The 25,060-nt window shown below is 40.4% G+C and overlaps 1 protein-coding gene across 1 annotated transcript; it reads right to left on the reverse strand.

The window, feature by feature from the left end:
* Positions 1-4,472: 4,472 nt before the first annotated feature.
* prdm14 (PR domain containing 14) lies at positions 4,473-24,995 on the reverse strand. Its single transcript, XM_059992777.1, has 7 exons — positions 24,326-24,995; positions 23,253-23,311; positions 22,789-23,056; positions 22,493-22,695; positions 21,682-21,783; positions 20,218-20,440; positions 4,473-4,684 (listed from the first exon to the last, which is right to left on the reverse strand). The coding sequence occupies exons 1-7, from the start codon at positions 24,993-24,995 to the stop codon at positions 4,473-4,475; spliced, it is 1,737 nt and encodes a 578-aa protein (XP_059848760.1).
* Between the last annotated feature and the right edge of the window lie 65 nt (positions 24,996-25,060).

Genomic DNA, 25,060 nt, shown 5'->3' on the forward strand with positions numbered 1-25,060 from the left:
ATTGTCATGAAGTTCAAGCAATATGTTGTTAGTTTTCATTTTTGCTTTTCTTTCATCATCTATCTGTGCAGTACTCTGCAAAAGCAGCTGCTACTAGGGACCACTTCCATCTTTAAAGCTAAGTTTCTTGCCTGGAAAGGAATTTAACCTACTTGTTATACATGAGGCTTGAGTTTAATGGAGCTAACAGCTGTGGGGTCCCATTGGAAAGGTCTCCAACTTGGCTCTTTGCATGTTCATGAATATTCGTGTTTTAACTAACAGATTTGTTCAGCTTTAATTTGTCAGAAACTTTCACTATCAATCTCTTGGAACAAAAACGGATGTGTGGAGAAAAATAATCAAGACTTCATCATAGGGTTACATTTTATTCCTTTTTTCATTTCCAATTATACACAATATCTTAAAACAACCTTTAAACAAGTGTGTCTGCATATAAGCTGGAGGACAGCATAAGTAGGGATCCCTAAACAAAGAGCATTTTAAATTAGCAGCTTTACAATTTAAATTGCTTTGCATAAGATTAAAGTAGATGTAACATTACGAGTAAGATATTTAAAGAAATTTAACAAGTGTACAATATATTAAATATTGTATAAGTATACAATATGCCAGAACATAGCGAAATACAAATATTAAATCTGTAGGAAACATGGGAATATTTTCATTTCTGTATTCTTGATACCACTAAACATCTGTACTCATCTTTGTACTGTTGTGAATTTCTGTAAAGGAATCTTTATAAAAGGAATAAGTCTACATCCACATAAAATACCACAAACCACATACAGCTCCCAATGCTATAAACAGTGAAGCACACATTGTTATGGAAATATACAGTATAATTAACACAACACTAATACACTTACTTACAAACTCTTCATTGCATTGTAAAACAGTTAAATTATCCGAGCTATGTAAAGATTTGAGGTAGTATTATGGTTGCATAATTACCACGAATGATACTAAAGATTACTTGAATAAAATAGACTGTTGAATTATATAGATTAAAAACTCTCAGCTCCACAGTTTCCTCATAATTCTGTGATCATCATGCTCTACCACACAACAATTCTTAAATGTTATTTAGGGATGAATGTCCTATACGAAATCACACATTAACAGCTCAATTATATGGTGTAAAAGAGTGCGACACTATTTAGCTTCTCCTAATGCAGGGGTCGGCAACCTTTACCACTGAAAGAGCCATTTGGACCTGTTTCCCACAGAAAAGAAAACACTGGGAGACATAAAACCCGTTTGACATTTAAAATGAAATAACACTGCATACATTTTTTTTGCCTTTATGCTATGTATAAACAAACTATAATGTGTTGCATTTATGAGATCGATGAACTCCTGCAGAGAAAACGAATTACATTTCTGCATGCAACAAAAACATTTTGAACTCCGAAAAAAAGACGTTGGGTTGAAGGTTACTTTTAAGTAAAATACTCAATGTCTATTTGAGTCCTTCTTGTATTTATGAAAAACGCCGAACTTAAATTGTCCGCCAGCAGCAAACCATTTTTTCTCTCATCTCCATCTGGATATTTTTGAGCAAAGGCTGTGTGTTTATTCTGGAAATGTCTTGAGACATTTGACTTTTTGTTGTTTGCTAGTTTCTCATTGCACATTAAGCATACCTGTAAACCAGTCTCGTCAGCAGTGAAAACAAATGAATCTGCCCACGTATCATTAAACGTTCTGTTTTCTTCAGTCATTTTTCTTTTTTTAGAATTCTCCATAATTAGCCTACCTTGGATCGAAAAATTAAAGAAATTGCGCACTGGCGGGTGTCAGGCATTGGCAGTGGTGACGTATATTAATAGCGACAAGAAACACGTTTTATTTAGATTGTACAAGATCACCATAATCTTCAAATTTAGAATTATATTTCAAAAACTAACAAACATAAAAAACATTTTAATTAAATACTCATAATTTATTTTCCAAAGCAACAGGGAGCCGCAGCACAGAGATGAAAGAGCCGCGGGTTGCCGACCCCTGTCCTAATGTGAAGCCACCTCAGCTCTAGTCCACACTATTCTGTAACTGGGATCAGAAGGTCGCCAAAGAGCCAATTGGAGAATAGCTCATTCATGATGCTGGTGCTGCCAATAAGATTTCAACAGTGCATGCAGTTTATTCAATGCCTGGCCAACTGTGTGATTTAATTTAGGTGTCATTTCAGGACAGTACTTTGTGTTTTTGGCTGAGTGAATGATAAAGTGAAAGGGAGGTCCATCATTGTCAAGATTAAAATCATTGGTACAATCACTATCAATACTTTACCATTATAAAAATACTACAGCACAGTACATACAGGAAAGCATCTGTGACTGCAAATTAAGTGTTTTCTTGTTTACATTCAAAATGAAATTTCAACTGAAAGCATCCAGCTAGACAGAAGACTATTCATTGAGAGAGATGAATTACTTTCAGTTGAATTACTTGTAATTTCCTGATATAAATAATAAAATCAGATAACATTGATCTTTAACTATTTAAAGGGAAAGGTGATTACTATAAAGAGTCCCTTGACAATATCAGAGGGTACAATGATGCCACTGAGAATCATTCTAGGCTACAATTGGACTATTTTGTGAGTTGGTTCTGATATTACTAAGTATCTGGGGGGGGGGGGGGGGAACCTGACATTGAGGAAACATTTATGAAACAGTTTCCAACTATCCAGGTTATTATGTGGCCTTCTATTTACCTAATATCGCAAATTTTTCTAGGTATTTAGCCGATTATCTAAATATGGCAAAATTATCTAGAAATTTGTGTCATGCAACTGATCAGAGGTTTAAAATAATCAGCAGAATGTTAAACATCACTGTACACTAGATGTTGTATCATGAGTGCTGTGTGTATCATGAACCAGGATGCATAGCTCTGAACATAGTCATGTAATAAGTACTACGGCACCTTTAAAATTGGAATTGGATGTATGTTTGTAAAGGAAATATTTGCAGAACTCTAGGTAGTGGTTTTCGTAAGTCAGGGAATTTGGAGCAAATTGGAAAGTTAATTTGTGCATGAAACTTCTGTCAGCCTGCTATAAGAAAGATGCTGTTTAACTGGTAAGAGGGCAGTAAGTATTTGCAAGGATATCGCCTGGACTTGATGAACTGACTCAGTGAAAGACTTACACAGGCTAGACTTTATTCCTTAGAGCATAGGGATCTGAGAGGTGATTTTATAGAAATGTATAAAATCATGAGGGGCAAAGAAAGGGTGAATGTACTCTTCTTCCCAGGATTAGGGATCAAGAACTAGAGAACACAGGTTTAAAGCGAGGGGAAAGGTTTAACAGGAATTTCAGGAGCAACGTTCTTATACAAGAGTTTCATGAGCTGCCAGAAGAATAAGAAATGAGCTGCCGGCATAAGTAATTAAGGCAGGTAAGTAAATTTTAAGACAGTAGAGCAGGTACATAGGTTGGGGAGGTTTGTAAGGTTATGGCGGAACACTGGCAAGTGGGTCTGGCTTGGCTGGGACATCTTGATCAGCGTGGATCACTTGGCCTGTTTCCATGTTGTATAACTATGACTCTAGTGGGAAAAGTAGGCCAAAGGCCTCCTGTAAATCCCCACTTAATAAATTCAGCTCAGAATTCCTCTTCCCACTAACTAAAATAACAGAAAATAGAATTTTACTGGAATGTCATAAATGTCATGACCGGAGTAAAAGAAGAGCTGAAAGAGTTAGATAGAGCCTTAGAGAGGGCAGGAACGGGGTACTGATTGTGTACGATCAGCCATGATCACAATGAATGGCGGTGCTGGCTAGAAGGGCCGAATGGCCTACTCCCGCACCTACTGTTTATTGTCTATAAAATGATCCTTAAAACTAAAATTCACAAAAACTCACGAGAAATAAATGTAATTTATGAAACCCAACAGAATCAAACTACACTCACCAGGGATCGGTCCAAGATCAGCCAACTTAAACAGGGACCTGGTTGGTCAACTGGGTTAACGTACTGAAATATTAGCAGAATAATTAGTAGTAACAATTCTGTTTTATTTCTAAGCGTTACACTTTATCTAACAAAGATATGAGCAACTATTGGATGTTTAGGCTGTTGTGTTCAATTTCAAATTAATATTAATTTGAATCAGCATAGATTAAGAAAAGATAGTTTATTTTATGATCAAGAATGCTTCTATATGGTCACAAAAAAATCTCACTTTCATACTGTAGTTTGACTGAAACTCCCACTCTCTGCAGTTCCCAACGTACAGCAGATTCAGTCAGTGCAAAACTTTGTCAAGGCGTGCATTATTGCAAAGTAATATCTTGGCAAAAGAAATTAAAAGGATCTGTAACGGGAAGTGTGCAAAATTCTTAATTCCCATACTGCTTCAAACCAGAGATTTGCTAACCCTGAGAGCAGATAAGGAACCACCTACATGTGCGCTGTAGTTTAGCAAATACTCTGAGGTTAGGTTGTCAATGGTTTGCTAATTCCAGGGTCTGTAGCCATCATTATGCAGTATGGAGACTCCTGTGGTCGCTCGGTAGGGGTTGCTCTCCTCTTTGTCTGGATTCAGGGGGGTTGTCAACGGCTCCTCACTTGAATTGTAAAGGTAGTCTCCATTCATAGAGTCTGTCTGATTGGTCGGCATGCTGTGCAATTCTTGGGTGGCAGAAGCACCTACCTGGAGCCCCTCACCTGATTAGCAAATGAATATGTTAGAACTGGATGCACACACAAGTTTCTCAGAGGAAGTAAATGAGCAATCTTAATCAGAGTAACTACACTGTTTTGGATTGAACAGGGTATAAATTTCTACAGGACACCTCATTCAGGATTTTTGCTTTGTAACTCAATCAGAAGCAATGGTATAATAATAAGATAATCCATATCAGTAAGTGGGTAGCAAACTGGAATCAGGCCCTAATAAGATGGCCTGAGAATGGAGTTGAGAAGCATAATAAGTCAGCCATGATGCAGTGGCAAAGCAGATTTAATGGGCCCAAATAGTCTAGTTCTGTTCCTATGTCTGCGCAATTTTCAAACTCATGCTTTCGCTGATTCGGCTTTCTTCCCCCCATCCCACTCCCCCAGACGGGCTCCGGTTCATTCTAGACTTTCAGTATGTCAATCCCACCAGCGCTGCCCTGTGGAGTTAAAAAGAATCCAAACTGTATTGAGAATTGCAGAGCAGAAGATCTCTGATTTACCATAACTATTCCTTTTAATTAAAATGTACCAAATATGAAACATAAATGCTGAGCAAATCATTATATTTCCAAATCAGAACAATTTAGAGAACCGCTGTTAAAAAGAACATAAAAAAATTAAAAACATAATACTTCCCTTTGCAATTCAGGAAATGATGCCCGTGTTCCTTTTTGTGTACAGCTCCAACATCTTCTCATGTATGTCAGTTTAATTGGCAAGAAAAAGAAGCACAAAGCTAGAATGTTCAATGGGAACAAAATGAAATACATAGGTGCTGAAAGTCATTAGCCAGCCCCACTGTGAGAGCAGATGAATTCCCACTGGTGGTTATGTATATTTCTGCAATGCTCAGGATCGGATGGGTTGGATTCGCATTAGCGGCAGGCGTCCATGTCACCAAGGTGCATCTTAGAGCGTCAAGAGGAGGACAGGTATCGCCACACAGTCAGAGAGTCATATGGCATGGAAACTCACCCCCCAGCCCACTCTCCCTCAAGCAGAATTTTACACTAATCCCATTTATTCTCATCACAGTTCTTTCAACTCCCTGCAGATTGAGCTACCCAGATTATACCAGGTACAATTTACAGTGGCCAGTTAACCTCCTAACAGTTTATCTTTGGGACATGGGAAGAACCCAGAGGAAATGACTCGCGTAAACTCCACACACAGAACATCGGAGGTCAGAGTCAGAATAAGGTTTAATATTACCAGCATACGTCATGAAATTTGTCATCTTTGCAGCAAAACAATACAATACGTAATAATAGAAAAAAAACTGAATTGAAGTATATACTGCATATATTAAACAGTTAAATAAATAGTGCAAAAATAGAGATTAAAAAAAGTAGTGAGGTAGTGTTTAAGGGTTTAATGTCCATTCAGGCTTCTGTATCTCCTTCCTGATGGTAACAATGAGAACAAGGCATGACCCAGGAAATGGGGATGCTTAATGATGGATTTGAGGTATCACTTCCTGAAGATGTCCTGGATACTACGGAGGCTAGAGCCCATGATAGCACTGGCTAAGTTTACAACTCTGCGGCTTGTTTCAGTAACTGCACCATCTGATATCCGTGTCACTGGGTGGTTGGTTAGGCTGAGCCAACGTAATTTAACAACTGGGTAAGGTATTCCCTCCATACCCTTCCATGGCATTGTGTTTGAATTTTGTGGGAGTTCCACCTCCACCTACTCCTGGGTCAATTGATTTTCAGCAAAGTTTTGGTGTCACATCAGCAATCACATGTCCATCAGCTTCCTATATCTCAGTCCCAGGGATCACTACCATTCTGACCTCAAAAATCACTCCTGCTCTGAGATTTTACTGCAAGCTAACACTTTGTTCTTTCTTTCAAAACAACATCCATTACCATCCAAAGGTACTATGCAAATACTATTGGAAAACCTGAAACAGACATTGGCAAGTAAATTACTTAATTTTCATACCTGTAAAATACTTGCACTGCATAGCAACTCGTGTGTGTGTATATGGGTCTGTACGGATATGTACGTGTATGTGTGAACGAGTGTGTGTGTCAGTCAGATCAGATGTAATTCCATTCAAAGTTCCCTCCATTACAGAATAGTCAACCATCATGATGGCTCACAAACAGCAGTACAGGTTGGCTGTTTCAGCTGTGGCCACTCTCTCCCCAGGGTTAGCAGAGAAACAAGACAGAGCGGATTGGAGCGGAGAAAATGAGATACTTATAGCTGCAACCAAGTTGCGATTTTCAATGTTGGATTTAGAACATATAAATGATTACATTTGCTGTTGTGAGGGTAACTTCCTATCGTGGAGAAGAATTAGAATCAGCATTATTCTACGATTCTACCGGGTAGTTTTCCTCAGATAAAGTGATACTCACTGTAGGCACATGGCATTGCACTGAACCATTAACAATCCAATCTTCACAGGACAAGATACTGAACATTGAAAGGTCGAAAGTGGATGTGGAGAGGATGTTTCCAATAGTGGAAGAGTCCAGGACCAGAGAACACAGCCTCAGAATAGGGGAGTGTCCCTTCAGAACAGAGGCAGAGGAATTACTTTATCCAGAGGCTGCCACAGTCGTCTGTGGAGGCCTGCTTATTGGGTATATTTAAAGTAGAGGTTCATAAGTCCTTCATTAGTAAGAGGTCAAAGGTTTCAGGGAAATTGCAGAACAATGTTGAGAGGGAAAGTAAATCAGTCATGACTAATGGAGCAGATTTAATAAGCCAAATTGTCCTATGTCTTATGGACAAAATGGAGCAGAGAACCAGGTTTCTAAAAGTCTTGCAAACTACAGTCAGAACAAGTGTCTCCTCTTTCGAGTATCAAACACTGAGTCTCTTTTATGTATTTGCAAATCCAGCTCCATGCAATTTCATCTGGCACAAAGTCTGGTGGGGGGTGGGGCAGAGTCTACAGCAGAAGTCCATCGTTAAATTAATGGAACAAATGCATGCCGTTTGATTCTTAGGCCCAGAAATACTCTAAGTATGGCCGCCCCAAACAAGTGAACAGCTTTTGTGACATGACTTTTAATTAAAAATCACAGTGGTTTTCAAATTAGATACCAATTTTCCCAATGAGTACTTGTGAATAAAATGACTAAGAAGTTTGTCCTTGAGTACTTCAGTCAGGTGCCACCTTCACATCCCATTTCCATTGTGTTTCTGGAGCAGTGGTTGTCTTAATTAGAGTAGGCGGGCCAGGTCCCCAGGCTGAGAACAAAGATGAATGGTAAGGTAAAAAGGGATGAAATACAGCAACAAGTATGTAGAAAGGTGTGAATTTGTAGAGGCTGAATGTCAAAATATCATGAGAATCTTGAGATAATAAGTACAAATGAGCTGCCTATGCATGAACATGCAATTATCATAAAAAAGGACTATTTTAAATAAAATTATAAATAAAATCACAGTCTGGTTATTACTGGGCAAAGGTCTTAGGCATATAAATATTGGATAGGGTGTCCAAGACATTTGCCCAGTAATTTATTTATCATCTTGGAGTAGACTGTGAATTTGTAAATCTAGCAAGAGCAAAGGATACACACAAAATGCTGGTGGAACACAGCAGGCCAGGCACCATCTATAGGCAGAAGCACTGTTGACGTTTCAGGCCGAGACCCTTTGTCAGGACTCAAAGTGCAAAGGATGTTGGGAATTGGGAGGGTGGAGTGCTGCGGGAGACGTGTGGGATACGTGGCTGAGAATGAGTGCCGGGGAAGGGGGATTGGCATGGGTGCAGACCCACCCAGCCCTGAGACTCCTGGCAAGGTCATTTCATTCCAAACAATTGGTTTATTCCCTTCCAAAATTAAATTTGGAAGAACAGAAAGGATTAGATATGCTCTTTACATTAAAAGAGGTTGAAGAAGCATTAGGATCACTTCAGAGTAATAAATCCCCAGAAGAAGATGGTTTTCCTCTTGAATTTTATAAAAAATTTAAAGATTTATTAATTCCTCCTTTTATGGAATTAATATACCAAGTGGAAAGAAAGCATAAACTGCCACAATCTTTTTTAACAACAATCATAACTGTATTGCCAAAAAAAGATAGAGATCCTTTAAAACCAACATCATATAGGCCTATTCCTTTGTTGAATAGATGATAAAATAATAGCAAAAATTTTATCTAATAGAATATCTAAATATTTACCAAAATTAATACATATGGATCAAACAGGTTTTATTAAAAACAGACAATCAATGGATCATATCACCCGGTTACTTAGTATAATTCATTTGGCACAAAAAAACAGAGGAAATGAGTGTGGCAGTTGCTTTGGATGCAGAAAAAGCATTTGATAGATTGGAATGGGACTTTTTATTTAAGGTATTGGAAAAATATGAGTTAGGAAAATCTTTTATACAATGGATTAAAACCTTAAATACAAATGGTCAGATTTCAACATCATTTTGCTTAACGAGGTCAACTAGACAAGGCTGCCCATTATCACCTGCTTTATTTGTATTGGCAATAGAACCATTAGCTGAATTAATTAGAACCGATTCAGACATTGGGGGCTTTAGAGTTAATCAAGAAGAATATAAGGTTAATTTATTTGCTGAATAAATATGTAAGGAAATTTCTTTGCAAAGGAAAGATGTCAAGAATATCATTGGAAAAATTGACATGTAAATTTGATTTAGGAGGGTTACAACTTCCAAATTTTAAGAATTATTATAAAGCAAATCAACTTAGATTTATAGTGTCTTTTTTTGATGAAAAACCGGCATGGATTAGAATAAAATTAGATAAGATAGGAGAAAACATACCAGAAGATTTTATATATAAATGGGAATCCAAATGGATAAGGGAAAAAAAAGAATCTCCTATATTAAGACACTTGATTGATTTATGGAATAAGGTAAATATGGACGATGAGATAAGGAAATCTTTATTAGCAAAAAGTACTTTAATTCAAAATAGGCTTATTCCTTTTACAATGGATAATAAACTTTTACATAATTGGTTCCAAAAGGGGATTAAATATATAGGTGATTGTTTTGAAGGAGGTATATTGATGTCATTTGATCAATTAAAAAATAAATATTAAAATATCAAATAACGCTCTTTTCTGTTATTTTCAATTAAAGGCTTATTTATGAGAAAAGCTGGGTCAAACAATGTTGATGCCAAAATTTAGTGAAATAGAAATATTAATTCAAAAAGGAAAAATTAAAACATTTATATCTTGTATGTATAATTTGATTCAAAAACAGACAATTAAATCAGGAATTCATAAATCAAGACAAAAATGGGAATCTGATTTGAATGTTAAAATTGATGGAAAAAACTGGTCAAGATTATGTTCTGATAGTATGAGAAATACAATAAATGTTCGACTTAGAATAATACAATATAATTTTTACATCAATTATATATAACACCACAGAAAATAAATAGATTAAATTCAAATATGTCTGACCAATGTTTTCGATGAAATCAAGAAATTGGTACTTTTTTACATTCTACTTGGTCTTGTTTTAAAATTCAACCATTTTGGATAAATCTAAGACTTTTATTAGAACAAATTACTGGAGTACATCTCCCACATAGTCCAGTATTATTTTTATTAGGAGACATTTAAGGGACAATACCGAAACTTAAATTGAATAAGTATCAGAAAAAATTTATAAAAATTGCATTGGCAGTAGCCAAAAAAGTTATCGCAGTTACTTGGATATCTGATTTATATTTAACTATGGATCGTTGGAATAATGAAATACATAGTTGTATTCCACTTGAAAAAATTACATACAATCTAAGAAATGAATATGATATATTTTTGAAAATTTGGCTCCCATTCTTACAAAAGATAGGATTAAATACATAGGTCCTTTGAAGATAAAATTATAAGGTAATTGGAGAAAGTAAAAATAAATATTTAAATTATTTTGAACTCCATGGAGCATGTGGGGATCCTCCGATATCCAAGCAATCTTTCTTTTTTTTCTTTCTTTAGATAAGGGTTAAGGGGAGGGGGGGAGGGTCAATATTATTTTTCTTACTTTTTTATCATCACATTTATTTTGTAATTTTCTAAAATTTAATAAATAAATATTTTTTAAAAAACAATTGGTTTATTGATAATTACAGAATGTCTCTGTGGTGCTTTCCGCTCCCCTTGCTCTCCATTCCCTTTTTCCCCAATTATGATTCCCTTCTCCCTGCCCCTTCCTACTCTCCATCCACAAAAGAGACCCATATCATTACCATTACTCACATATATCATGAAATTTGTTTTATTTTGTGGCAACAGAACAATGCAATACATAAAATTACTACAGTACTGTGCAAATGCCTTAGGCACCCTAGCTATGTACACGTACAAACAAGCTGGAGGAACTCAGCAGGTCGGGCAGCATCCATTGAAACAAGCAGTCAACGTTTCGGGCCGAGACCCTTCGTCAGGGGCTAGCTATGTATATGTGCCTAAGGCTTCTGTGCAGTACTATGTGTATAAGTTTGATATAAAAAATAGGCCTTGAAGTATATTTTCAATAACCAGACTTTGATTATATTTGTATTTGGTTTTGTTCTTTGGGTGTCAGGCTGTGATTAAACTTTATAGGAAGCTTCTATTTTCCAGAACAAAAACAAGATTTTTAAATGTAGAAGATTGTCAGCGGCTGAAGAGGTGCAAATCCCTTGTCCTTGATCTGCAGCAACAGTTCTGGTTGTGAATCCACAATCAAGCGACACAAACCAAATGCTGGAGGAACTTGGCAGGCCAGGCAGCATCTATGGAAAAAGACTGCAGCAGGACTGTCAAAAGGGTTTCGGCCCAAAACGTCGACTGTACTCTTTTCCATAGACGCTGCCTGGCCAGCTGAGTTTCTGCAGCAGTTTGAGTGTGTTGCCTGGATTTCCAGCATCTGCAGATTTTCTCTTATTTGTGATTAGCACCCGTGACCCAAGGCATCGGCCATTACCAATCAATTGTCCTCCACACACCGCCAGAGTATGAAATGAAATGGTAAACCTGGATTTGGGGGATTGTGTAGAAAAACAGCCTGGGAGGTGTGCTCAGGGTTGGAGAATTAGAAGCAAGAGATCTTCACAACAGGTTGGTGGCACTGGGCCTAAAACTGCAAGTTTGTTGAATATGGAGGCGGCTGAATCGGGACCAATTTCCAGATAGAGAGATATTGCTGATTGGGAAGCTTGTTTGTAAAGGGTTGGTGTGAGGTTAGTATGTTGGAGATGGGGGGGGGGGGGGAGGACAGTAGATAAGGCAGTCACAGTTTGGGGGGCAGCAGTTAAGGATCAGGGTTTGAAAGCAGGGCCTGGAAATTGTGGATCAGGAAATGAATAGAAGGATTGGATCATGCAATCACTGTAAGTTTACATGGGTAATGTTGTATAATTAGGGTCATGCCTGGAAGCAAGCTAAAGGAAACTTGCCTGTCTCAATTTCCCTAATCTGCATTGGGACATGACAGGAGCACTTCAGAACGTCATTCAGTGAATACTATCTCCTGGCAATGTCCTTGCATTGGACAAGGAACGATGACGTGTGCTTCACTAATACCGAATACACGGACCGCTTGTCAGATGGAATTTCTTGAGTAGCAATAATTGACCCAGAAAACATTGTATCGGTGCTTCAAATGGGGGGGGGGGGAGGAGTTAATGCTCATGCATCAATTATTAATTATGCTTATTAGTTCAGGACATTGTCAACCGAAGGGGTCTGTTCCTGTCCTACCCATGTCTATACACAAAGGACAAAGAAAAGCAGCACCTTGTGATTGGATTTCCAGGAAATAACATTTTAACACAACAAAATGCCCCAAGGTGTTCCTCAGGAGCACTGTTAAACAAAGAGTGAAATTGCGCCCCATGTAGAGATATTAGAAAATAAGCTTTCAGTGACATTCTTAAAGGAAAAAATATGCAATAAGGCAGAGAGGTCTTACAAAATAAATTCCAGCATTAAGCAGCTTTAGGAATGAAAACCCTTGGCAGTATTATCAAATTACAGGTAGAAAAGATCAGAACTGGAGTAACGCAGAGTTCTTCAGAGTGGGAATGAAGACATTCAGTGATTTCGGACACTCAGTCTCACCTGTGAAAAGTCCCAGGACATGTTTAGCAAATCAAATCACAAAAAATGCTGGAGGACCTCATGAGGTCAGGCAGCTTTGATGGAAAAGAGCAAACAATTGACAGTTCGGGCTGAGACCCTTCTTCAGGACTCAGGTTTACCAAACGCAGAGTAAAGTCACCACTTCTCTAAAGAACACAACACAGTACAGGCCTTTTAACTCCCGGTATTGTGTCAATCTAACCTTTCTCTTCAACTTAACCCTTCATTTTTCTATTATCCACGTGCCTTTCCAAGAGTTTAGTAATGCCCCTAATGCATCTCCCTCCAACACCTGTCTGGAAGCATATTCCATGCACTCTCCACTCTTTCTGTAGAAAACCTACCTCTGACATACTCATATACTTTCTTCCAATCACCTTAAAATTATACCCTTTGTATTAGCCATTTACATCCTTGGAGAAAGTCTCTAGCTGTCCACTTAACCAATGTCTCTTATCATCTTCTACACCTATTGTGCACCAGATTCATCATTACTTGTGATAAATTTTCAATTAGAGTATAGTATTTTCTCTAGCCATCTTCATTACTTAGGCTGCTAATCCAGAGGAAATTTTGAGGAAACCTCTGTTTTATTGTGATTTATTGTCCTTGTCCATGAGAAACTGTTATTCAGACTGACTGTCAATTCAAGCAGAGAATTTCCACATTGTTGTGGGTGAATTTAAACTCAGGATCCCAAACTGAGATCTGAGAATGCACCCTCTTTCTCTCTACATAGGTAAATTATTGGCATCGCAAACTTAGTAAGAGCTACATTCCAGAGGCTAAACTTCAACAGTTCAAAGTTAATTTATTATCAAAGTACATATATGTCACCATATACAACCCTGAGGTTCATTTTCTTGTAGGCATACTCAATAAATCCAATAACCATAAGAGTCAATGAAAGATTGCACCTACAGGGTGAACAACCATTGTGCAAAACACAATAAGCTGCAAATACAAAAAGAAATTATAATAATAACAAATAAATAAGCATTAAATATCAAGAATATGAGGTGAGTAATACTTGAAAGTGAGTCCATATGTTATGGAAACATTTCAATTCAGTGATGGTGCAAGTGAAACTGAGTGAGGTTTTCCCCCTTAGATCAAGAGCCTGATGGTTGAAGGGTAATAACTAATGCTGAACCTGGTGGTGTGAGTCCTGAGGATCCTGTACCTCCTTTCTGATGGCAGCAGCGAGGTGAGAGCATGACCTGGATGACGGGGGTCCCTGATGATGAATACTACTTTCCTGCGACAACACTCCGTGTAGATGTGCTCAATGATGGGGAGGGATCTAGCCATGGTGGACCAGGCCATATCCACTCCTGGGCCAACAGATTATTGTTAGCAACCAAGAGAACATGTGCAGAAATATTACTTTTGCCAATTTTTTAAGCACTCATGTCAGGCTACTATCATATGCTTCAAGTATTGGAAGCAAACATTTATTTTACATCAACTAACACTTCACTTTCTTGGCTAAATTTAAGAAAAATGGCAACGTTCTGTAGAGCTGTTCCCGTATGCAGATTTACAGTGTACCATCATCTCAGAACTTGGTCTAAGGAATCTGATCCACTATGTTTTAAGGGGCTATGGCTCACCATTAAAGAAGAAGTTTTGCTGGTGACCAATCCCTTTAGTATCATGAAGACAGGAAGCCTTCAAACAGCTATACAGCTCTCTGGTGGCTTGACTCATTAGGACATAGAGTGGTTTGAATCATACAAGGCAGTAAAGTTACAGATGCATCCCTGAGGGGGTGGTGTTTTGGCTTACTTCACCCAGAATGGCAATAGCGACACCTTAGTTGGCTGCAGGGCCAAGGAGGATTTGAGAGGAGGAAATCATTTAGATGCTGATTGGGAGTAACCAATTAGCATTAAAATGCTAACTTTAAATGCATATATGCAGATTTGGTTTGGATAAGATGGGTTTCAGTTTTGATAATCGCCAAACCTGTTTCGTTTTGCAATTCTGTGTTATTTTTTCCAATTTCTACGTAAAACTGAGGGAAGTACACAGAAGGGAATTGGAAAGGTAATGTCTGCATTTCACTGACCTCAACACTGACCTGATTCCACAGCCGACGGACTCACTCTACAACGCATGTTCTCAGTTTATTAATTATTATTATTATTATTATTTGTATATGCAGTTTGTCTTCTTCTGCACATTGGTTGTCAGTCTTTGTGTGTAGTTGTCATTGATTCTATTGCACTTTTTGTTCTACTGTAAATGCCTACCAAAAAAAGAATCTCAGGGTAGTATGCGTGATATACCTATCCTACTTTGAACATCTTTCTTTTGTAAAAAAATAGATCTGATCTTTCCTGAGGTTTGATTCTAAGGATCAGCAACACCCCTACTATCTATTCACAGGACTGTAAGATGCATAAACCAACCATTCAGATTTGGCAACTAACTAGGGAGTTCCATTAGAGTTAAACCCAATTCTGTGCCCACTCAGTTTGATCCTCTCTCACTGAGGATACTGACATAAGGATTCTGGATATCAATCAGAGGAATTAACTGTCAGCTGAGTTTCATGGCCCCAGTGCAAAAGAATTGCAGTGAACTTAATTAAACCCAGTCATTGCCCACATGTAGCCAATCTAAGTTGGAGACTGAATGGTCTCAACTTTTAATTACATAGATCTTCAACACCAAAGGTAACAAGAATTGCTCTGAATTGTTTCTTCCTGTTAAGAATAGTCAAATAATTGTAATTTTAATGGATGCTTACTACCAACATCTATTAAAGTGTAGAAACCATAATTGTCAGAGCCGTGATATTTCCCCTTCCATCCAGTTGATATTATTTTTAATACTAACACAAGGCCTGATGCCAATGCTGCAATGAGGTTATAGGGCAGAGATGCTCAAACTTTTTTATGCGCTGGACCAATACCAGTAAGCAGGGGATCCATGGCCCCCAGGTTGGGAGCCCCTGATGTAGGGGAATATGGACAAGCTAAATGAACTCATGAGCAAATGTCAGGTGGAATATGTGAAAAATGAAAAAAACATCTATTTTGGTAGAAAAAGAGAAAGGGAAAGTATTTTTTTTAAACAAGAGATTGAAATAGGTTCTTGTTCTAACCAACTTATGTGATGTTATAAACACATCACAGGCCTTTGGCCTTTATTGCAAGATGACTTGAGTGCATGAGCAATGATCTCTTACTGCAATTATAGGACCTTCGGAAGATTGTGTACAGCTCTGCTCTCCTCCCTGCCTACCTGATGTTGGGATTGCAACAAAAGTTCCCCAAGCTAATTCTTGAAATAGGGGTTATTGCTCCACGAGGAGGGATTAAAGTTCTTTGGGCCTATATACTCTTGAGTTTAAGAATGAAAAGTAATCTCTTGACACAAACATATCCTTGCAATCTTGACAGAATAGATGCAGAGGTGATGTTTTCCTTACTGGGATGTCTAGAATGAGAAATGGTCTCAAAGTAAGGGCCGATCATTCAGATTGGAAACGAAAAGAAATTTCTTTAGTTCTTTTAAATTCAATGTAAGTGGGCCATAGACCACGAGAACGTAACACATAGGAGCAGAATTAGGCCATTCAATATTCAGTAAGTTTCAATGAGAATTCCACCTCATTCTTCTGAACTTGAACAAGTACAGGCCCAGAGCTACCAAATGCTCCTCATACATTAATCGTTTCATTCCTAGATCATTCTCATGAACCACCTCTGGACCCTCTCCAATGCCAAAACATTTTTTTCTTGGACAAGGTGCCCAAAACTCTAGGCAAAACTCCAAGTGTAATCTTAGAAAGCCTCAGCATCACATCCTTGCTCTTGTATTCTACCCCTCTCACACTGAATGCTAACATGACTTTCTGCTTTCTCAGTACTATCTGCCCCTCCACCTGATTCCATATCATCCACAAACTTGGTCACAAAACCATCAATGCTGTCATCCAAGTTATTGACATATAATACAAAGAGAAGTGGTCCCAACACTAACCACTGTGACACACCACTAATCACCAGAGTTTAGTTAAGTATATTCAAGAAAGAGACTGATATTCTTTGTAGCCAAGATAAAACCTGCAAATGCTGGAGGAACTCAGCAGGCCAGGCAGCATCTATGGAAAAAAGTACAGTTGATGTTTCAGGCCGAGACCCTTCAGCTGGGGTCCTTTCAAAAAGGAGATGCAGAGAAATTTCTTTAATCAGAGAGTAGTGAATTTGTGAAATCTGTTACCATGTGCAGCTGTGGAGGCCAGGTCATTGGGTGTTTTTAAGGTTAATTTTGATTAGACATGGCATCAAAGATTACGTGGAAAAGGCCAGGAAATGAGGTTGAGGAGGAGAGAGAAAAAGGATCAGCCATGATTGAATGGCGGAGCAGACTTGATGAGCCAAATGGCCTAATTCTGCTCCCATGTCTTATGGCCTGAAATATCAACTGTACTTTTTTTCCATAGATGCTGCCAGGCCTGCTGAGTTCCTCCAGCACTTTATATATTAGGGGAATCAATGTTTATAGACTTGGTACAAATATTGTTGGTGACGTAAAATTTCAATCATGATATTGTAAGATGGAGTAGGTGTGAGGGGCTGAATGGCCTTCTTATGTTGCTACTTCTTATGTTCTAATATATTAAATATTGACTTCATATACTGACAAACAACAGATAATTTAGCGAATATAAAGTCAGAAGATAGCAACAAATGTCTTGTGCTATGTTGAAAGATTTTAAAAGTTCCTAGGCAAGCCATTTTTCCTGATGGATATTTAAAATTACCGTTGACTATTCTTTGTGTTGGTGGGAATCCAAATGAACCATCAACACTTGTCAATGCTAAATTAGCACTCTGAAGTGACTACGCAGAACTCAGCATCAAATTTTCATTGACAGATAATCTAGCTTGAAAAAGAGTAATGTTTGAACCAGCAAATTAACATGCGAGTGGCTACATGCATATCATTCTGAGGTAACATTTGGAACCTCTGCACACTTCTGTCTGAACAGGTATACAAGGTAGTTTATAGAGCAGAGTACAGTTTATAGAATACTGCACAGAAACAGGCCCTTTGGCAATGATGTCTGTACAGATCATGATACTAATCACTATTGCCTGCATGTGGTCTACTTCATTTACTGCCTGTTCATATCCATTTGAATGCCTCTTAAGCATTACTATTGTATCTGCTTCCGCCCCACCCCCTTCCCCATATCACACTCTGTGCATTAAAAAAAACTTCCCTTGTAATTCACCCTTAAACTTTCTTCCACTCACCTTAAAGCCACTTCTTCCAGCTTTTGACATTTCTATCCTGGGAAAAAAGGACCGACTAGCTACTCAAGTATGTCTCTCATAATCATATATACTTCAATAAGATTGCTCCCCCAACCCCCAGTGCTCCAGCGAAAACAATCCAAGGTTGTCTGACCTCTTCTCCAATACAAGTAACTGTGGTGAAACTCTTCTGCACCCTCTCCAAAGCCTCCACATCACTCCTGCAGCACGAGGACCAGAACCGCACACAATACTCCAAAAGTGGCCTAACCAAAAATTTATACAGCGGCAACCGGACTTGCCAACTTTATTATTCATGCTCCTATCTATGAAGGCAAAGTATGTCATTTATCTACTTAATATGCCACTTTCAGGGAGCTGTGGACTTGCATCCCAAAATCCATCATTAAAAATTAAAAACATAATGCTGGCTCAATACATCGATGATAAATACAAGTCATTATTTATTCTGGGTTTAAACCAGATTAAGAGTGATGATAGTTAATGATTACAGTCAGTTTGCATCTATCACAGGTCTGCTAGCTGGTACTGGTAAATGATTTTTTTTCGTCATAGTGCATAGTTAATTAATTGGAATAAGCATGAATATATAGAAAGGCAAGTATATTTTCACAACAGACTTTGTTGCTTCTCTGCCTGTATATGTTTATAGTTCAATGCAACAAGCAAGTTCTCCAAAATCTATGCATATCTCACTAAAAGAAAATAGCTGCATCTTCATGGATAATCAATCAGTCAATATCCCAAGTGTGAAATGTTCCAAACAAGAAAATAAATCTTAGGTTTGATTTGTTCTACTGTTCTGACTTGTTGGATCTTAGAAGGATGATCACTTCCCTCAGCATCCCCACATTAGTCACGGGCAGAATTCTTGTATCCAACTGCTACTTAAGAGGTTGCCCAATACAAATTTAAAGGGAGCAGAGATAGAAATAATGTCTCAGATAGATGGCCGCTGATATCAAATAGTTGCTCTGAATTCACCGTTTGGATCAGTAACTACAGCTCCATGCTTAATCCAAATCTGGATGAGTAGGGTATTTAAAACCAAATAGCCTCTGGATATTCTCCCTCCACCCCTTCCATTGGGCAGAACATACAAAAGCCTGAGAGCACAAACCACCAAGCTCAAGAACAGCTTCTAGCCCATCGTTATAAAACTATTGATCAGTACCCCAGTATGAAAAATGGACTCTTGACATTACAATCTATCTCATTACAGCCTTGCACTTTATTGCCTACCTGTAGTATACTTTCTTTGAAACTATAACTCTTTATTCTGCCCTCTGAGATTGCTTTCCTCAATGCTCTGTTGTAATAAAATGATCTGTACATGTGACACGCAAATCTTTAAAGAAGTTTGTACACTCTCTGCATGACCGCAGGTTCCCCCCCCCCCCCCCCCCCAGTCCGAAGGTGTACTGTTTTTTTTAGGTTAATTGATCACTGTAAGTTGTCCTGTGATTAGGCTGGATTAAATCAGGGTTTGCTGGGTGGCATGGCTCGAAAGGTTGGAAGAGCCAATTCTACAATGTATCGCAATAAATAAATAACAAGGTTTTTCACTGCATCTCAGTATATGTGGCAATAATAAACCAATTTACCACATTTATGGAATAGACAAGCAATGACATTTGGATTAGCAAAAAGATTCTAAATCCACGCTATTAAAGCTCTTTATTTTCAAAGGGAAAAAAATCAAAAGCTGGGTTTCCCCTCATTTCATGACTCAGCCATCCTACTCAGAACAGGGTACATTCCTGCTGCAATTGAAGCATTACTTTCAGGAGAGAGAGGGTGAGAAAACCCTGGAAGAGAAAGTGAGATGTACAGATTTCTGATGGCAACGATTGCAAAATACATGTGTGGTGCCAAGCAGACCCATCAAACTGAAGTGGAAAGAGCATTGCCATCTGCACCCTTATTCAGAATGAGTAATACTGCAGTGTTTACAAGACCAAGACAAACCTATGGCAGACTTCAATGTTACAGAAGAGAGAAATGCTTGTGCATAATAAATCATTTAAAAATTATATTCCTTAAACCTTAAGTGTTAGGGCCGTGGTGGGTGTAATGGAATACCACAACCAGACACGAGGTACCCTTGACCCCACCCAGTGCTCCCTGGTACTAACCTGCATGCAGCTGCATCTGGTGATAACTGAGCTCATGTGCTTCCATAAAGGTCTTGGTGCAGACATCACAGGAAAACATTTTGTCTCTCGAATGTGTGCGCCTCACGTGGCTGTCATGGGCTGCGTGAGAAGCGAAGGCTTTGCCGCAGTGACGGCATTTAAAGGGTTTTTCTCCAGAGTGCTGACGAATATGGGTTCGTAAGATGCTTGAGGCAGTGAAAGCCTGGGGGGGGGGGGGGGGAGATGAAAGAGTGGAAAAGAATTAGTGATGTTCAGAACCATCAAGCCAAGTAATTGAAAGCACAAGGGGTTCTGCAGATGCTGGAAATCCAGAGTAACACATACAAAATACTGAATGAAATTCAACACAACATCGAAACTTGCTCACTACAGTATCCAGTTAAACTATGAAACCTCATGTTCTTGTCACAGTTACACCCACCAAATAGGATATTCCAACATGTGACATGTCTAATCCCCAGACATTCTCTTTTACTCCCTTAACAACACATCCATAGCCAGCAGCCAAAGGAGAACTGATAAAATGTGAAACTTTTCACCGTCAAACTTAATAAACCCAGGCCATACTCAGGTTGGAGGCGCAACACCTTATATTCCATCTGGGTAGCCTCCAACCTGATGGCTTCAACATCAATTTCTCAAACTTCCAGTAATGCCATTCCCTTTTCCCTCTCTCACCTTATGTCCTCCTTACCTGCCCATCACCTCTCTCTGCTGCTCCTCCCCTTTTCTTTCTTTCATGATCTTCTGTCCTCTCCTACCAGATTCCCCTTTCTCCAGCCCAGTATCTCTTTCACCAATTAACTTCCCAGCCCTTTACTTCACCCACCCCCCCAGTTTCACCTATCACCCTGTGTTTCTTCCTCCCCTCCCGCCCCCCCCCCCCCCACTCTCTAACTCTGACCTCATCATTTTTTCTCCAGTCAGCAGAAGTAGAGAGAGTACAGAGTGTTGTTCAGCAGGAAGGGCCTTCACCCGAAATGTCAACTCTACTCTCTTCCGGAGACGCTGTCTGGCCTACTGAGTTTCTCCAACATTTTCTGGGTGATGCTTAGTACAGACTTGCTGTCCACTATGGTAACTGCAGATGTCACACTTTGGAAAGGCAAGTGTAACTTTAATTAGATATGAAGAGAGAGAGAGAGCCTGATAAGGAATTTCTTAGTCCTGATGAATGGCTTCAGCCCAAAACACCAACTGCTTATTCCTTGGTACTGCTTATTCCTTGGTGCTGCCTGACCTGTAGAGTTTCTCTAGCATTTATGTGTGTTGCTCCTGGATTTTCAGCATCTCCAAAATCTCTTGTGCTAAAGAAATTCTTGGATTTGTTTGAAAAATATTTTACACATGCCATGCAGGTTAATTTTCCCACGTTCCCAGGAAAAAACATTTTGTTCATATCCTTGTGATGTTTAAAATGGTTGGAGAAAATGGCCCACCTACCTTGTTGCAGTACACACACTTGTATGGCCGCTCTCCTGAGTGGACCCTCATGTGTTTGTTAAGGCTGGAGGATTGCGAGAAGCTCTTTCCACACACCGTGCACTGTCCAACAGAGAGAGTCACAGGTTGGAAAGTGTAGAACTAATTGTTCCCTGACTGACTTCAAAGTTTCCAGCAAGTATTTTTCACATAAGCTAAACATATTGCCTATGCTATACTGAATTGTGTGGAGTTGAGGAACTGTTGATGGGATTACAGTGTAAAAATTTGTAGAAAGATGGGACCTGAATAGTATGAACTTTATAGACAGTAGATGTGGAATGACATACAAATGTGGTTTTGAATTGATCCAGGATAAAGTATTTATTTTGTATTTCTCTAATTTGTCCTTGATAAGCTGACGTGGACAGAGGATTTAACGTCCCCAAAGCAGTGGAAATACAGTTAAAACTAAAGCATACTATACCAAATGGCGAAGTTCACCTGACAGAAATGAGCAGACAGAAAGTAACATGGAAACTGGAGACAATATTTAAATAAGAGGCCATGTTATATATTGTCAGCTCTAACGTCCAAAGGGCTATGACTAAAGAAGCAAACCAAAAGTCGTAAGTTATAGTAACATTCCGTTTCTACTTGCAAGCAGGAATTGCCCCCGGGTCAAATTGTTTGGAATACTTCTATCCTGTTTTTCTGTTAGTGCGACGTGGACCCAGCACTGATCAGACACTGAGGTATGAATTCCAACAAAATAGAGTCAGGGTTGGGAGACGGGGGTGCGGTTGGGTCGGTCTGGGCGGACGCTGCTCACTTTGTGCGGCCGGTGCTTCTCGTGCACGTGCAGGATGTGGATCCTCAGCCGGTCCCTCTTTTCAAACGACCTGCTGCACAGGTGGCAGGGGTATTTGCGGTCGCCCTGATCCACGCACCGCGTGTACTTCAGATGCTTGTCTCTGTAGTACTTGTAAGCGAATACCTTGCCACACCGCTCACATTTAAAGCCCTCTCCGGACTCTGGCAAAGGAATAAAAGTCACATTTCAGTCAAAAGATCGCAGCTAATGACAGTAAACCGCAGAAGGGCAGAAAATCGTTTAAGTGTTTTAACCTTCGGCTTGCTCAGTGAATGGGCTTTCAGTCATTTCCTTTAAAGTGACCGGTATTCCCATAAACTGCAGGTAGCAGTCTCCATACCACACCAGCAGCTCCTGGTTCTCCCGCACATCCTTGCAGGTTTCGTAATAGATCTTTCCGTCGCTCTGCACGGCAGTCAAGTTCTGCTCTTGCGGCGACCTGGCGCAGTTTACCAAGGCCATCCAGTTACTCGCCGCCCCTTTGCCGTCGATAAAGTGACTCAAGCGGCCGTCTTCAAATATCTGTAAAATGAATTGGCCGAGCCGATGAAATGATTAGGGCTGCTCCGGACACCCACAACTCAACCGCGCTCGGATAAACAACGTGGATCTGACCAGCTTGGAATGCCCAGGTTAAACGCAGCAATTCGGAAGCGGTACCAATTTCAACGTAATCAGACATCTTACCCTCAGAACGAAACCCAGGTGTAATCCTCACCTCCCACATGTAGGAGTTGTCGTCGTAGGTTTTAATTTCACTCATATTCACCACTTTTCCTGTAAAAGGTCCGAACCGGACCCCCTTAGGGATTAGATTTTGACAACAGAAGACGCCGTGATGAGGAACTCCACCGTAGCAAGTGTGAGAGACTATGAGCCCTGGGGGGAGGAGAGCAGGGAGATTCCGGTCACATCAAATTGAGTAACACACACACAAACAAATGCTGGAGGAACTCAGCAGGTCAGGCAGCATCCGTGGAGGGGGAATAAAATGTTGACGTCACCGGGACCTCTGATGAGTCCCGAGTCCTGATGAAAGGTCTCGATCCGAAACGTCCACTATTCATTCTCTCCATACCTGACCAGCTGAGTTCCTCCAGGATTTTGTGTGCTGTCATTGAACCGAGAGATGCTCAGACCGGAACACACTCTCAAAATTCTCCCTCCTCCCTATTGCAATTCGTGGCTCCATTTCTCCCTCCTCCCTATTGCAATTCTTGGCTCCATTTCTCCCTCCTCCACATCCCAGCGCGTATCTCATTCACTGCTGCCTCTCTCACTCCTTCCTTTATCTTTCTCTCTCTCTCTCTCTCACTCCACCCCTCCCTTCCTCATTCCTGGTTCTTCCCTCTCTGCAACCTCAGACCTCTCTCTTACACCACTCCAGCCGCCCGTCCCCATTCCCCCACCCCGTTCACCAACTCCCTGCCTCCTTCGTACAACCCAATATCACCCCCCACTTGACTCAGCCCAATCCTCCTCCCTCCTTCCCCATGCCTCCCCGCACTTCTCTTCCCCACCCTCTCGTTGTCCGTTCCCTCAACCCTCCTCCTTCCTCGCCTCCCACCTATCCGCGCTCCTTCGCTCGCTCACCCACGGGGATCTGGAGGGAGTCTCTGTCCAGGAGCTGAATCTGGGTCTCGTGTCCACCTGCAGAGCGGAGAAGCGCAGAAATGTCACTGGGATATTTTACCAAGTGTTTGACTGAGAGAAGTTGAGTTACAGGTGACGGGGTCGAGGTCAATCTTAGTCCCTCCCTCCCTCCCTGTTCTCTGACCAGGTTGTGGGTACCTGTGTTTCCGGAGATTCGCAGCCCTGAGATGGCGTGACCAACTGGCCGATCGGCATTGCCCGAGTCCATACGACCGTAAAGAACAGTGTTGAGGTCTTCCTCGGTGAAGTGGCCGGATTGGTGGTGCAGGGCGACTGCATTTGCCTCCCCCGGGTAGCGCTGAGAACCCAGTGGCTCACCGCCGGGGTTCGGCGGCATGCGGTGGCGCCGACACTGCGGGTCTCCGGGACTTGTCGGGGCAGCCGTTCGGGACCCGGTAACGCCCGGCTTCTCCCGGCTTCGGAGGTGAGCCGGGTCAATGCTGCTCGGCACCTGACCGAAGAAGGAAAGCGGGCCGGCAGGCAGGACGCTGCAGATCCGCTCGGTGGCCGGCGGAGATCCGCTGAGGAGCGAGAAGCCGCTGAGGGTGAGGGGCATGACTGGGCTGGAGTCACTGACCAGCCTGCCCAGGGACTTGAGAGGCTGCAACACTTCTTCCGAGGAGTGCAGCACGTCCAGGTAGTGGGCACGGGGCTGGATGGAGGGGTAGTAACCAGGCACCCTTGGAGGAGGCGCCGTCTTTACAGTTTCACATGGATAACCTTGCCCATCCAGTGACAGGGACATTCCCGTTGCAACTGTGCGGCAACCCGCTCGCCTGTGAATTGAGCAGAAAGAAACCGTCACCATTGTGAATATAAGCTTGGATTAACATAAGTAAAGAGCGCTTCCGTCGCCCAAATTCCTGCAATCAT

Source organism: Hypanus sabinus, chromosome 1 (genome assembly GCF_030144855.1).
Source record: "Hypanus sabinus isolate sHypSab1 chromosome 1, sHypSab1.hap1, whole genome shotgun sequence".
Taxonomy (NCBI): domain Eukaryota; kingdom Metazoa; phylum Chordata; class Chondrichthyes; order Myliobatiformes; family Dasyatidae; genus Hypanus; species Hypanus sabinus.

Excerpts from the sequence above, each read along its gene's own strand:
- prdm14 (XM_059992777.1), bottom strand. The coding sequence starts at position 24,995 with ATGGTGACGGTTTCTTTCTGCTCAATTCACAGGCGAGCGGGTTGCCGC. Across the intron at positions 22,696-22,788 it reads ATTCACTGAGCAAGCCGAAG|AGTCCGGAGAGGGCTTTAAA; the intron begins GTTAAAACACTT and ends TTCCTTTGCCAG. Across the intron at positions 20,441-21,681 it reads AGTGTGTGTACTGCAACAAG|GCTTTCACTGCCTCAAGCAT; the intron begins GTAGGTGGGCCA and ends CCCCCCCCCCAG.